General features: G+C 38.9%; 1 protein-coding gene across 5 annotated transcripts in view; it reads left to right on the forward strand.

Moving 5' to 3' along the window:
- Positions 1–14,784, forward strand: part of LOC111870555 — a 116,520-nt gene that overhangs the window by 61,285 nt on the left and 40,451 nt on the right. For all 5 annotated transcript variants that reach the window (XM_023862930.2, XM_023862931.2, XM_023862932.2 and 2 more), the window contains 3 exons: positions 7,818–8,085; positions 8,829–8,937; positions 11,219–11,243. In XM_023862930.2, the coding sequence (XP_023718698.1) occupies positions 7,818–8,085; positions 8,829–8,937; positions 11,219–11,243 (402 nt within the window). The remainder of the gene's footprint in view (positions 1–7,817; positions 8,086–8,828; positions 8,938–11,218; positions 11,244–14,784) is intronic.

Below are 14,784 nucleotides of genomic sequence, written 5' to 3' on the forward strand. Positions count from 1 at the left end.
CCGGAGGACTTGTTCCCTGAATTTTTCCCCGGGTTTGAACCCGCGTACCTTGAGTCATGAGGTGGGAACGTTACCCCTAGACTACGGAGGCCGTTTTTTCCCACCTGACACTGTTAATTATTATATCAAGGATGATGAGACAGAAGAAACATGGAACATACATGAAGGCGAGAAATGCATACGGCAGGTTGGTTCGAAATTCTCAAAGGAAAAGGCCTTGTGGGACACCTGGGCGTAGGTGAGAGGGTAATATTAAAACAAATATTGGGGAAATTGGGTGTGAGGGTTTTAATTGATTCAACCTGCTCGGGATAAGTTCTAACAGTGCACTTTTATGAAAGAGTGATGCACCTTCTTATTCCCTAAATACAGGGAATTTCCTGACTAGCCAAAAGTAACTATCAGGTTTCTCAGGAAGCGCACGTGTCACTGTATTAGCTGATAAACGAACAAGTATGTATGTCAGTAAATGACACAGAGTAGCAACATATATATTTTTCTTTCTTATTTCACACGAAGCACCTCTCAAACTACAGGAAGTAGTGTCAGAGAAGTTGGCCGATATTTCAATGCTCGCTGCACTTCGAGTTCTGCAGGAAAATATTTATGTTAAAACTCTACAGAGAACAGCAACTGAGAACAAAAGGATCTGTCATTTCCGTTTTACATCATAGAACGTCACAACTGTACGATGTAGCTACGCATAAACTATTACAATTCGGTTGTGTCTGTACGAACTACCTGCAGGGAACCGAAATAAATTCCCTTCTTTCATAACATTTACCTCACCAGAACGCACTTGTGAAGGTATCGTAACTTTCCAGTAAAATGTATTTTCCCACAGCCTGAATTAACAAACTCAGCCATGCAAACACACAACTACAGGAGCTGCTGGTTATGCGCCACAGTTGGAGGGACTTTCAGCAGATGTTCACTCAATAAGGACTAACTCGGATTGAATTAACCAGACACTAGCTAGAGAGCGACGAGTGGAGATCAGTGTTCAATAGAAACCCAACCAACAGCGATTAACTGATATCAAGATTAAATAACAACTCTTCCAAAGGATTGCTAGAGATGAATATTTAAGAGCTCTTCCAAAGGGGTACTATCAAAAATCAAGGTTCAGAATAAACCTGTCAGATGCGGATTACTGCAAATAGAGGTTCAATAGAAACGCATCTGGTGCAGATTTCCGGGGATCAGTGATTAAATGAAACCCGTCCGAGTTGATTGTGCAGGATGGAGATTCACGAGAGAGCCGGTCGAGAATGAATAGCGGATATTAACAGAAACCCGATGGGGCTGTTTCCTGGATATCACGTTCCAACAGAAATCTATCCAAGCGAATTACTGGAGATCACGGTTCAACAGAAACCAGCATGCGGCACATCTCTCGTACGTATTGCTGGGATTTCCTTAGAGCAGTCCGAAACTTTTCATATCCGGGTTTCTGATGAGCTTGAGTGCTGCAGGCTGTGAGATTGGTTTTACCAGCAGACGAACTTCTGCGGAAGATATCTCTAACGCTTTGTGACTTAGTAGGATGACTTTGGACGACTGTCTGCCAAGCAGATAGCCGGAGAGTTATAAAGTATTATAGTCCACGTATCCTTGACGGAGAACTGCGATGGTTTGAATTGCAATATGGGTATGGACGACCACGCCTCCTATACCGGGGCTCTTTTCCGGGGGTAGAGCCGCTGAAGCGCAAAGCTGATGACTCACCTCCATTAAGTACGAGGCTAAGTATCGTGGAACTTCAACTTTACTACCCCATACAATTTCAGGACTTAGTGCTTAATTAATTAAGCACAGGAATAACTTTACCTTCACCTTTATACCCGTAGTCTACGATTTTCGATGCTGTCCTCTGATTATAGAAAAACCTTGAAATTGTCTCATTCTCCTTGCAAGGAGCTCTATCGCATGTTGGTAAGAGCAGCCTATTTAGAAAATATGTATATGCTAGAGGAGGCAAAGCCTCTGTGGTCTAGTTTCAGAGTTCGTGGCTACAGATCCAGAGGTCCCGAGTTCGATTCCCAGCTCTAACAGATTTTCTGAGAAGTAGTGGGTCTAGAACGTGGTCTACTCAGCCTCGTGATGATAATTGAGGAGCTTTTTCAAGAAAATAGCTGCTCCGGTCTAGAAAACCTTGATTAACGGCCATGGGGATCCGTTGCCCTGGCCACGCAACACCCTCTATCCGCAAAAGGTGGTATTAATTTCGCCGACAAGCGGCGGTAGCTCGGTCGATATAGTTCGCTTGCGGCCTAAAGCCACAGAGTTTTTTTTTTTTGCATATGCTAGAGGAGGCAAAGGCTCTATTGTGTGGCAGCACCAAGCAGAGGAATATAGATGGTACATGGTCATTATATGACGTCCCAGGCACGAGCTGACCGAGAACAGTCGCACTCAACACACATGGTGACTCACTTGCTTCTCTACCCTAAAGCTGTTAATTGAATTTTAAATCTGTATTTTCAGGCCAGTAAAGCTTTGTCTTGCCTTGGTTTATTAGTTCTTTGATTTTTTATTCCTGTTTCAGTAGTCTACGTCCATACACAGCAGCGTTACTAAATATGGCCACGGAATGTCGATAAAATTGCCATTAAACATTTATGGGGTCCCCTTTTCCTTTCTCTGAATCACAGTTAATCGTCTTAGTTGAACTTCAAACTGCAACTTACATGCCGGTAGCTGTACTGGATTGACCCACTGATACAGAATTCATTTCATCTCTCTTCCGATTGTTTTGAAAAAACAGGCAACGGGATTAGTTCTTTCCGAAGATTTGGTGGCAGGCTCAGTAAGTAGCATAGGCTTCTTTTTTGCTAGTGGGGTGGGACTAAGTCCCTTGCACTGCGGCACTTCTGGTCTATTGTACCAGCCTCAGATGTTAGGTGAGGGTGATTGTGAAGCAATTGGTAGAATGAAGACTGGCAGGGGAAACCTAAGTACTCAGAGAAAACCTACCCCAGCGCCACTTTGTCCACCACAAATCCCACTTGACCAGACCCGGGATCGAACCCGGGCAGCCGCGGTGGAAAGCCAGCGACTAACCCTCTTGAGCTATGGCGCGGCCTACTAGCATAGGCTTGCAAAGAGCAATTTATTGTAAACAGCAATTTTGCACACTAAGGAATATAACTGTAGAGAAAACAAACATACGCGTATCATAGTTTAAGAAAGGAGGAAAATTAAATTAGAGTGAAAAATGGAGACTGAGAACAGAGGGAACAGAAATAACCAAAAAAGTTAAATACCTAGGTGTAATCCTGGATAATAGAGGAAAATCGGAAAATGAAAGGAAACAGGCATCAGTTAGGGGGAAACTATTATTGAATTCTATTAATGTACACGTATGTTTAGCAGAGCGCCAATACAGAGGTCAGACTATTGGAACAATTATGTACTTCGCTAATAGAGACAAGGATAATGATATTACTTAAAATTTGGGGGTTGGATGATGGATGGAGTGAAGCAGGGGAAATGCATGAATTATTCTGTAGAAGACTAACGGAGGTCTCAGTGATATAAAAAAATGGCGGTGTATGAAGAAATTCAGGATGCTAAACAGGCAGAAAAAAGTATTACGATTGTATAGAGGGCAATGAAATATCGATTAGGATTGCTGGAAACAGATGAGACAAATCCATTGTAGGACGCAAAAGAGCAGAAAAAAGGCTGGAGGAAATAACTGGATGAACAGAATTGAACAGGAATTGGAAAGAATGGGAGTTCGGTATATGTTGGAAAATGGAAAAATAACAACAAAAAAAGTATGGATATAAATAAAGAAAGGATGTGCTCACGTAAAACGAAACATGTATAATGAGAGAGAGAGCGATAGACAGAGAAGCTTCCTGATACTCTGGAAAAGTTTAAGGAGCAACTTAGAGAAGGTGGAATATATAGAACCACGTACAGGCGACGCCAGGAGAGGAATTATATGGTGCGAAATAGGGGTTAGGAAACAGGAAATTGGTCCCATGTGTGGTAAAGAAGATTGGAGCCCCATATTGGGACGTGAATGAACAAAGATTTGGAAGCACCGGATTTTGGACAAGAGGTTTCGGAATGTCGATGCAGAAATAGCCACGAAGAGAATAGTAAGAAGTGAGAATGAAGACAGAAAACTGAAAATATGAATGTATGGATATGAGAATCGGGAAAGTATGGTGGGAAAGAAAGGCAGTACAATAGAAATAAATTTACACGAGGAGTAATCAGTTGAGGTTGCAGTAGGACTTTGAGAACTAAAGTACTAATGCAGAATAAATTTATTCTATACCATACGAATTTAATTAGAGTAGGATGCTGAAATGCAAGATCAGGGATTCAAACTCCGGCACCCCAAAATTTAAATTTTAACTGACTTATTCAAGTATAAAAGATTCCGTATGCATTGATATTGTCCTTCTGAAGATGGTCGCTCCGACCGAAACGTGTAAAGGATGAAAGATTAAAAAACACAAAATTTATGAATCACACTGGACAGCGTTAATAATCTTTTATACTGTTACTAGCGTGACGGACCAGGATGAACCAAGTCAAAAATATTCAAGTTTCTTTTGTAAGGAAGAAAATTTATAAACACATAAATTGTTTACCTGCCACATGTTCAGTGTATGGGTACAAATAAATTATTGAAGAGAACTGGAATTTAAAAACCGTCCATCTCTAACATTGAATGACATTTCTGAGCCTGCAACGAAAAATTTACAAGATTTCTTTTCTTGATCCTGCTCCTCTGTGAACTAACGATATTCCGAGATAAAGAAATAAAGAGCAGATTCGCTTCATTAATTGTCGCCCAACTTCAGGGTCTAGTAGCCAGAGTAGATATGTTTAGTTATATTACTATAGATGCCGTTCATGAACCATTTATCGAAATCCTTTTATTTCCACGATGATTACGTACATTTGATTGTGTTGAACAAAAAAAATCGCATGTTTCCATGCTTCAGGATTTAAAAACATTTCACTTTTCAATTCGTGTCGCATACGAGTGTCACAATAGTGTTTTCTTCGTCACGGCCATTTGTGTTGGCCGCCTGCCGCCGCCTATTGTTTCATTATGTTTGTTATTATAAAGGCTATTCATTGCTCCTTATTTGAAACATTTCTCTTTGTGTCTTCACACTTGACACAGCTGACTGTTCGTCAACATATTAGGATTGTACAAAAAAGGACTTATATTAACGCTTTACACACTGTACTTAGATATATTGGCTCCTGTGATCTCTAGGTTTCCATATAGTTTAAATAACGAAAAATATCGTTCCGTCTATCTATTTGTGACTGTTCAACAATAGCAGTTTCGTATCTATCTATCTTTCAAAAAACAAACATGCAAGGAGAATGCTGCGAGTCAGAAAATTTGAATTGTTTTACAAAAAGAATAAGGATAAGACCTTGTAATATATGATGCAAGTAACGGCTGTCCTCGACATTTTGGAATGAGTGTCACACTCTGATTATTTGGAATGTGGCATGTCATTCAATGTGTTGTTGCCAGATTTTCAGTTTCACAATATGGGACACTCCATTTTGGTGGTATGGCTGTGGATAACTTGCAAACCAAAAGTCCAGTACGCTAATATCAATGCCCGCCAATGGACATAAAGGTGAACCACTTCCATCCATCTCTTATCCTCGCAGCCCACCTCCCTAATATATATTTGAATGTAGTCCTTCTGCTGACCGCCTCTGTGGTCTGGTGGTCAGAGTTCCTGGCTACAGATCCAGAGGTCCCGGTTTCGATTCCCGGCGCTACCAGATTTTCTGAGAAGTAGTGGGTCTGGAACGGGGTCCGCTCAGCCTCGTGAGGATAATTGAGGAGCTATTTCAAAGAAATAGCGGCTCTGGTCTATAAAACCGAAATTAACGGCCGTGGGGATTCGTTGCGCTGACCACGCGACACCGCTAAAGTTGGCACTAACTTCGCCGACAAGCGGCGGTCGCTCGGTCTGTATAGTTCGTTTGCGGACTAAAACCACGGAGTTTGTTATTTTGTTGTTCTTGTTTTGTCCTGCTTCCTACTAGAGCAGCAGGGCGTGGAGCTGACCACTCACATCCATCTATTGCCGGGGTTAGGAATGGAGGAGCTATACCTCTATTTCTCCTATATGTCTTCACTGCGTGGTGCTTAATTAATTAAACCCCGAAATAACTCCACGTTACCTTTACTTACTATCTCCTACTTGGTCTTAAAGGCATCCACTTTCCAGATGTTTCCTCATCAAAATTCAGTATGTATGCATTGTCGCCCCCATCCTACCTTTTGGTATATGTATATATCTGTATCTTACGCGGTAACGGCCTTCTAAAAGAAGTTATCGAAGAAAAGATAGAGGGGCGGATAGAAGTGACCAGAAGACGAAGAAGAAGACGTAAGATGCTGCTGGATGACCTTGGGGACAGAAGAGGATATTTTCATTTGAAGGAGAAAGCTCTAGATCGGATCAAGTGGAGGAACTGTTTTGGAAGAGACTGTGGACCTGTCGTCTTGACAGATTACAAATGAATGAATGAATATCCAACCCATTGTAGCCTCTGCACAGATCAAGACATTCCTTGTAAGATTTGAGGCTTTCCTTGTGTAACGTTCCCCATTTTCCATTTATTTGATTCCTTTTAAGGTCACACCCTGTCGACATGTTACACTTTCAGGTTCCAAGGATTCAGTCTTTGTAAGTTTACAAAGAATACAATTTATTTGTCATCTAAAAAGGATCATTATTTATTTGGAACGGTTCAGGACATAAATAATATGATGATAAGTCCTAACTCGAACCCAAGGCACTTCTGCATTGTTATATAATTCCCCACTTCTTGTAGTGCAACAAATTCAGATGCAGAATGTTATTACATACAAAGTCTGTGACATGTCACAGTTCAGCTTTCACGTGTTAAGTACAAATGACGCATAGTTATCATTACTATACCAAAATATTATCACGTGATTGAGCGTAACTATAGACGGGGTTTGAATTGGTAACTGGATTCTTTTATACAGTGAATGACTACATTTTACAATTCACTATTACACACACACACTAGTATCCACAGTCACATCTTCACTAGCCGTTGCTCAGCAGCGGCTTCCAACGGCAGACGTTCCCCTTCATGTGGGTTCCCGAATTATCCCCGGCCTCAGCTACCATCTTCCCACAGCAACAGCTCACAGTGACAGCCTCAGCTGTCCTCTTAACTCACTCACCAACCAAATTACTCGAGTCATCTCTCACTAACTAACTGTCCTGCTTATAACATCTCAGCACAGACAGCACAGAAAACGCCGTTCCTCTGTTGGTCTTGACGGGTCGCTGCCTAGTAACGGCTGTTGTCTAGTTGTTTGTTTAGCGGTCGCTGCCTAGCAGTGGGTCTACATACCACAATATTTTGAGCGACTGTGATATATTCAGTTCTCCTAAAGTATTTTCGTTGTACACGTTGCACATTCAAAAAAAAAATATATATATATATTACATTTAAAATGACTACGCAGGGTGAAATGCCACAAATACAGTTTAAAATAAATTTGTCTCAATACTTAAACAGCTTGCCAGGACGATATGTAGGAGATGTGAAAGTAAAACTCCATTCTCATGCAGAGACGATAGATGGAAGTAACTGGCCAGTTTTTTGCTCCACCCTTCTTTCCCCTGGAGACCGAGCTGGTATTCAATGGGTGAAACCTACAGCCATTTTTAAAATGGTCCGTGTGTTCATTAAGTTATCCAGGAACAGATAGAAACAACGAGTACGTGGTAAAATTGTTGGCTTACCTGATGGTGTGTTTTACTCCACAGAATGGTGGTTCCTCCTCATCAGCAGATGGAGTACTGCTCCTTAATCCCAAATTATTCAGCCCCATCATCTGTCTGCACATCTGACAGCAGTGGAGGGGGCAATGGGCAAGGCAGAACACGAATCATACTCCTTCACCGACGACTGACAGGGAATCATCATGGTCCACCGAACTTTGGATTCTCAGTTCGCGGTGGTAGAGAGCATGGCACTGGATTCTTTGTTTCTGCAGTGGAACAAGGATCAGAGGCACATTGTCAGGGACTGAAGGTTAGTTGCAATAAAAGAGCTATACTGGTTATTTAATAGATGCTTTATATGTGTGGTGTTCAGGAATAAAACATTTATAACTACTGGCATAGTTTCCAGCCTCTTACCCAAGCAATATAAAATGACAGACCTATCAGATACACAGAATCACTCTGATTCCAGTACTCTAATAAATTATTTGTATTGTAATTGCATAATGGAATTCGGCTATATGCTGAAGACTGTCATTACATAGTTGACTTCAGTGTGCTGTAAACTAAGCTTCATTGGCCATGATATGTAGTACTGACCGTCTTCATGTGCACACAATCTCATATGTCACTTCACTACATGTTTCAGCATCACTGTGCCATCATCAAGTGTGTTATTTACATTAAACTATTGCACTGCTCGCCATCATTTTATAAATGACACATGATGGTGAGCAGTACAATAGTTTAACGTAAATAACACACCTGAGGGTGGCACAGTGATGCCAAAACATGTAGTGAAGTGACATATGAGATTGTGTGCACAAGAAGACGGTCAATACGTATATATCATGGACAAGAATCAGTGCAACAGGACGCTAAAATACAACATTATTGAGCTTCATTGTTTCACAGCTAACTCCATTAAGCTACATACTGAACTTCACTGTTGCACTGTCAACTTCAACATATTCTATATTGAAATTCGTTGTATTGTGGATTGAACTTCAGTATTCTGCATCAACTTTCAGTATACACATGTTTGTTCTATAGATTGGCGATCAGATCATGAGGATAAATGGATATTCAGTAGTGGATGCTGTCCACCGGGAGGTGTTGTCATACATAAAGAATCAGAATCACCTCGAACTCAGAGTCAGAAGTGAGTAACAACTAACGTAACTTATGTAAACTGGAATTTGGGAAAATGGTGGTGTGAAATCATTTCTTTCTGCTCACATAATAAATTTATTTCTAGTTATCAATCTAATACATGAATGTAAAGTTACTGTTTTCATGCACCAGACAACTTAATGCCTGTACTAGACTCAACACTCCTTGATCTTCCTCTACTTTTCATCCTGTAGGTTTATGAATTCATGCTATCATCAGCCATATATCATCATACTTCCAATCCACACGATCATTCTATTTGTTTCTGTATGCAGCAATATTATCAACTATATTTCTGAGTTTAAGTTTCTCATGTACCAGTATTTATATGAAGTTCTCATTACTGCTGCTTCTATTTTAATTTTGTCTCTGTCATTCTAACTATGTTTCACACTACGGTTTCATGGCCATTTTGAACATTTTGTGTAACTTGAAATATATGTGTCTGAAAATTATTTTATCAGAATGTGTGCATGTGTTAGTACATGCACCCACATGCACGGGCATGTGTATATACACATACATACACATATATTACTCAGTTTGTTTGTATGTATGCTGACATAACTGTATGAGCTTGCAGGAACAATTATAATAATGTATATGTTTGAAGTATATCACCATATTTAAATATGCACCCTTATATTTCATGATCCTTTCCATTTCAAAATCTCTAATCATCAACAGCTGAGGGGAATAGTAAATGCTCCTTGGTATGCCCGTAATCATGACATGCACAGGGATCTTGGCATTAGGATGGTCACTGCCGAAATTAAAAGGATAGCCAAGAAGCACAAAGATCGACTTCACAACCACAGGAACGTCGAAGTGATACAGCTTCTTGATGAGAGGACAGCGAGAAGGCTCAAGAGACTCAAGCTGTTTGAACTAGTGTAGTGCAAGTGTGCGTTAGTGTAAATGGTGATACAAGTGCAACAACAATGTGCTCAAGACACCAGATGCTGGGACACACCAGTGGGCATAATCTCAGAGTTTCGTTATAGTAGCAGTAGTTTAAGTGAGAATAAAAATGCTCGTTAGCCCTGGACTAGTTGCATTGTTAGGACATTAAAAAAAATCAACAGCTGATATCATCTTCACAAAGTTGGGTTGTCCACTGAGAAGTCCTTCTCAGTTTTCCTCTATACTCTATATGCACTCCTCTTACATCTCCATTCATGATTCTATAATCCTTATTTGGTCTCTCCATCTTATTCTTGGTGTCTGCCTTTGTTATTTGTTCAACATTTTCATTTTTTAAACTTTCAGGCAATCAAGTTGTCCAACATTGTGTAACACATGTCCATCCCATTTCATCCATAACTTCATGAACCCTTCATATATGTTTTTCCACTTTGAGATTTTGTCTCATATTTGGGTTTTAGATATTATCTTTCGTTGTTCTTATACATTCCTCTTCTCTTTCATTCATTCTTTTTTATTTTGCCCTGTAGATCAAAATACAATGATACAGGACGTGTCCATATATATTATTATCGAGATACATTAATGATTAGGGTTTATACTTATTAGAAATATACCCTTCTCTATACATCTGCTTATCAGTAGCCAATATTACAGAATTCTTCATTGAGATAAACTTCTTCCATATTGTAAGATTTGAGGCTTTCACGGCGGTGACTATGAAGAAAGCAGTCTTCTGGGAATTGGCACTGTGTATATGTGGTGTTAACCGACGTTTCGGAGGAACTTATCGCCTCCATCTTCAGGGTAGAAGGAAAAAAGCGAAGAGACCGTGAGAACCGGTAAAAGCAGACTGGTGTTGGAAATATACACAGCTATGTGAGAGCATGAAGATGGAGGCGATACATTCCTCCGAAACATCGGTTAACACCACATATACCCAGTGCCAAATCCCAGAAGACTGCTTTCTTCTTCCATATTGATTATGGAAAATAGTTCTGTGTGACTAGTTTGCTGTGTACAATAAACACATTTTAAAAATTACACTTCATACATGTTTAAAGATGTCATGAACTCAAGGAAAATAAAGTTTTAAACACATATGAGCTAATTTAAAATAATACTGCCAAAATTTATATTCTGGCAGTACCAAATTCGTGCATTACAACACACTGTACGCTGATTTGCACAAAGGTCCTTTGAATTAGAGTTCTCTGTGAATTAAAATATGACCTAGCTTATAAAGAGCCTTTAGTTCTGCACGTTGGCTCCATGAGATTTAATCTGATATCCAGGTAGCTCCAAGTTGAAATAAACAATAATTCATATTTTGTTCTCATTTACAGCTGTTGGCATGATTCCTGTCAAAGAGTAAGTATGAACAATCAACAGTTAATTTTTATTATGGGAGGACAAGAGGTCACTGTACATCTAATGAATGCTATTTGGCATGGAAAACTCCATGTGAAACTGCATTTTGACATGTGATATTTTTGGCAATTCCTTCAGCCTGAAAAGGGAAGATATATTTAGGGTATGTGAAAGCTGAGGATCATTCCTAGACTCAAGAGAAAGTTACAGGAGGATAAAGGAATTACATGCCAAGAAAATTAATAATTGTTAGGATAAGCAAATAAAGGAGAGTATGATAAGCATATTGTCTCATGCTTGGAAAATATGAGAAATGCATACAAAATTATGTTTGGAAACCCTGAAGGAAGCAAATCACTTGAGAGAACCAGGCATAGATGAGAAGACAAAATTAGAAGGAATGTTATGAAAATACTGTGTGAGATTGTGGACTGGATTTATCAGGCTCAGGATAGGGTCCACTGGTGGGCTCTTGTGAACACAGTAATGAAGTGCCTTGTTCCGCAAAACAGAGAATTTCTTGACTGGCTTCTTGACTAGGACTCACCTACATGGAGATGAAAAGTCAAGAGGAATATCCCTGCAACTTCTACAAACTGTAGCCATTAAATCTTTTAGGTATCATTTAAATATTGTCATTAATAAATTTATTTAAATATTAATGATGTCAGTATGTAGTATTGACAAAAAAAGAATAGTTTTTTTTTCAATACAGAAACAAATCCAAAATTTTAGGATGTGAGGGAATTAAATTATTATTTACCTCATTTCCCCTTCAAATGATGTTTCTACTACTACATACTGTTTGTTGGAGTTAGTTTTGGAAGTATTCTAAATTTGAGGGCATAAACTCAGTCATGTAACACTGTACTGCATGTACAGAAATGGAGACCATAGAGGTGATGTGTGTAGGGGGAATGGATGTAGAGCTATGCACATTCTATACCTTGGCTCTACATGAAGTTCAGTTGCCATTTTCATGTGCTAGCAGAATCTACCCACCCAGAACTGGTCTGGACACAGTGGCTAAGAGAAAATCTCTTCCGCAGTAAGGAGTTGTACAGGACATTCATACATGGGCAATTTATTTGTGGAAGGGGGACCCACCTACCTGCTTCTGATGTCCTTGAACAGTAAATGCCTTGCAGCAATGGCTAGATACACATGGAACGTGTTTTGACCAGACACTAAGGAAAATGTAGAGTTGGAAAGGAACCTGCTTGTTATAGCAACAGGTACAAAAAGTAACAGTATAAAATGGAATCAGACATCCTGTTCACATTCTTTCAGAGAATGGTCAAAAGATTTATAAATGGTGAACCATGTAGGGGATCATGGATGGTGGAGACAGGTGTCCTTTTTTATATGGTACTGTTTTCATAAGTAGAGGCCTTGTGATGGTTCAGTCCTCCATCCAAGGCGTCATACCAAATATCTAAAAGATCCACATTTTCATAATGAATTCTGAATTGGAGCAGGCCACAGAGCCCAGATCACAATGGCTGAAGAAGAATGGAAAATTATAAATTGCAGAAAATGAATAAAATAATGTGTATTGTGCTTCATGTTTTATAACAGGAGATGAGACAATGTAAATGAAGTGTAATGATATAAATTTAAAAACATGTTAGGCCTTTTAGTTTTCTTACAGATCATGGTAAACAGCACAATGCAGTAACTCTGCTTAGATGTGCCCAGCCAGTGATTAAATCTTAATTCTTATCACAGCATAATTATACGCCATTTAATTGTTGTAATATACCAATAATCAAATTCTCTCCTCAGTACCAAATTTAATCAAGGACAGTACTGATTAGGTTGTTCTGTATATGCAGGCATTCGCACATTTTTCGCAAACTAAAAATTTTTTACTAAGTTGATTTTAATTTCATGTAGAGTAGAAGCCCTGCTGGAATGTAATGAACCAAATGTAATTCAGCGTGAAAATTCTGTCGTTGAACTGCCAAAGTGAAATTTAGTTTAAATCCATGGAATGATAGACTTTCAATTACACAGATAAGTAAAGACTGAAAATCATTTTTATAGCTGCAGATGAATGTTGGTTAATGCATGAGCATATGAAGCAGTTATTTAGTGGGGTGTATTAATTGGATTGTTAACGCAGTAATTAGAATAACGTCAATCGCTCATAGATTTCAGATGGATACTCACTGTTCACTAGTTCTGCAGTTGTCAGCCAATTGCAGAGTGGTACAGGATAGGCAGGAAATTAATATCTTACACGGACTGTTATTTTGAAGTGTTATATCAATAACAGAAACATGAAGTATACATTACTAGTCTTCCATGAACTCGAATTTTTCACATTCTGACTACAGCTGAAATAAATTTTTAATTTGTTATGTCGATTGTTACATTTTGGCGAAGTATTTGCTGGCAATTTTAATCCAATTTCATCGATCGTTATCAAAATAAGTTATATTGTAACATCTGACACGATAAAAACGAAAATAGAACTGAACCAGCTAGGTTGTAGGTTTTATTTTTTTAGCATGAAAAAGTCGAACCGATAATCCCATTTGGTTTGTAACAGAATTGGTTGGCGACATTTATATACTGTCGACAGTTTTATACTCCACATGGAGACAGAAAAGACGGACAGATACTTTCATTTCGATTGATTTGTTCAATGATATTTATCGACTCTACGTGATCGATGATTCATAGTGTTCATTATAAAGTAGTTGGTCAAACACCCTTCAGAGCACAGTACACACCGGTAGATACTGTCCATATCAACTTCCCCGTGACATCTGTTGGAGCGCAATGAAACTAAACTACCATATCCCTAGACCAGGGGTCTCCAAACTTTTCGAAATGCGGGCCACATTAGGTAACTCAGCACTTTCAACAGGCCGGATAAAATGAGAAATTAATAACTCCAGATATATATTTTTATTGAAAGCACAGAATTTCATAAACTAAATACAAAGTACGTGGGAATAAATTATCGTATATTAATGACAACAGACAGTAGCAGCAAATGCTCATATTTTCATCACAAATTATAATAAAACAATTAATGTGAATGATGGAACTCTTTTTGCGTTCTTAAAATCTGATTAAATTGAGGTTCAAATTTTGAAACGCTAATCACAAGTAGCGACTTAAAATGTTCATCGGATAAATTTGCCCTGTATTTCGACTTGATGTACTTCATCTGGGAAAAAGTGGTTCACACAGATATGTCATCCCAAAAATGGAGATAAAGTTACAAGCAAATTTCTTTAAATTTGGAAATTGCTAAAAGTTAAGAAATTTATAAAATCTGATCAAATTTCCTTCCTTGTATTTGTCTTTAATGTGATAATTTTCCTGAACTTCAATAATTTCCATTTGAATTTGACTTGGGACATCTGCAGCATCACAGTCAAACGGATTTTGAAACAATTTAATTTCCTAAGCACTGGCATCCAAATCAGCAAATCGCTTACGAAATTGTTCTTTCAAATCTGAAATGACTAAATTTGCAAACGAGGAAGGAAATTCTGCTTCACCCTTTTAATGCAGCTCTGCACAG

This window comes from Cryptotermes secundus, unplaced genomic scaffold, assembly GCF_002891405.2.
Source record: "Cryptotermes secundus unplaced genomic scaffold, Csec_1.0 scaffold117, whole genome shotgun sequence".
In the NCBI taxonomy this organism is placed as follows: domain Eukaryota; kingdom Metazoa; phylum Arthropoda; class Insecta; order Blattodea; family Kalotermitidae; genus Cryptotermes; species Cryptotermes secundus.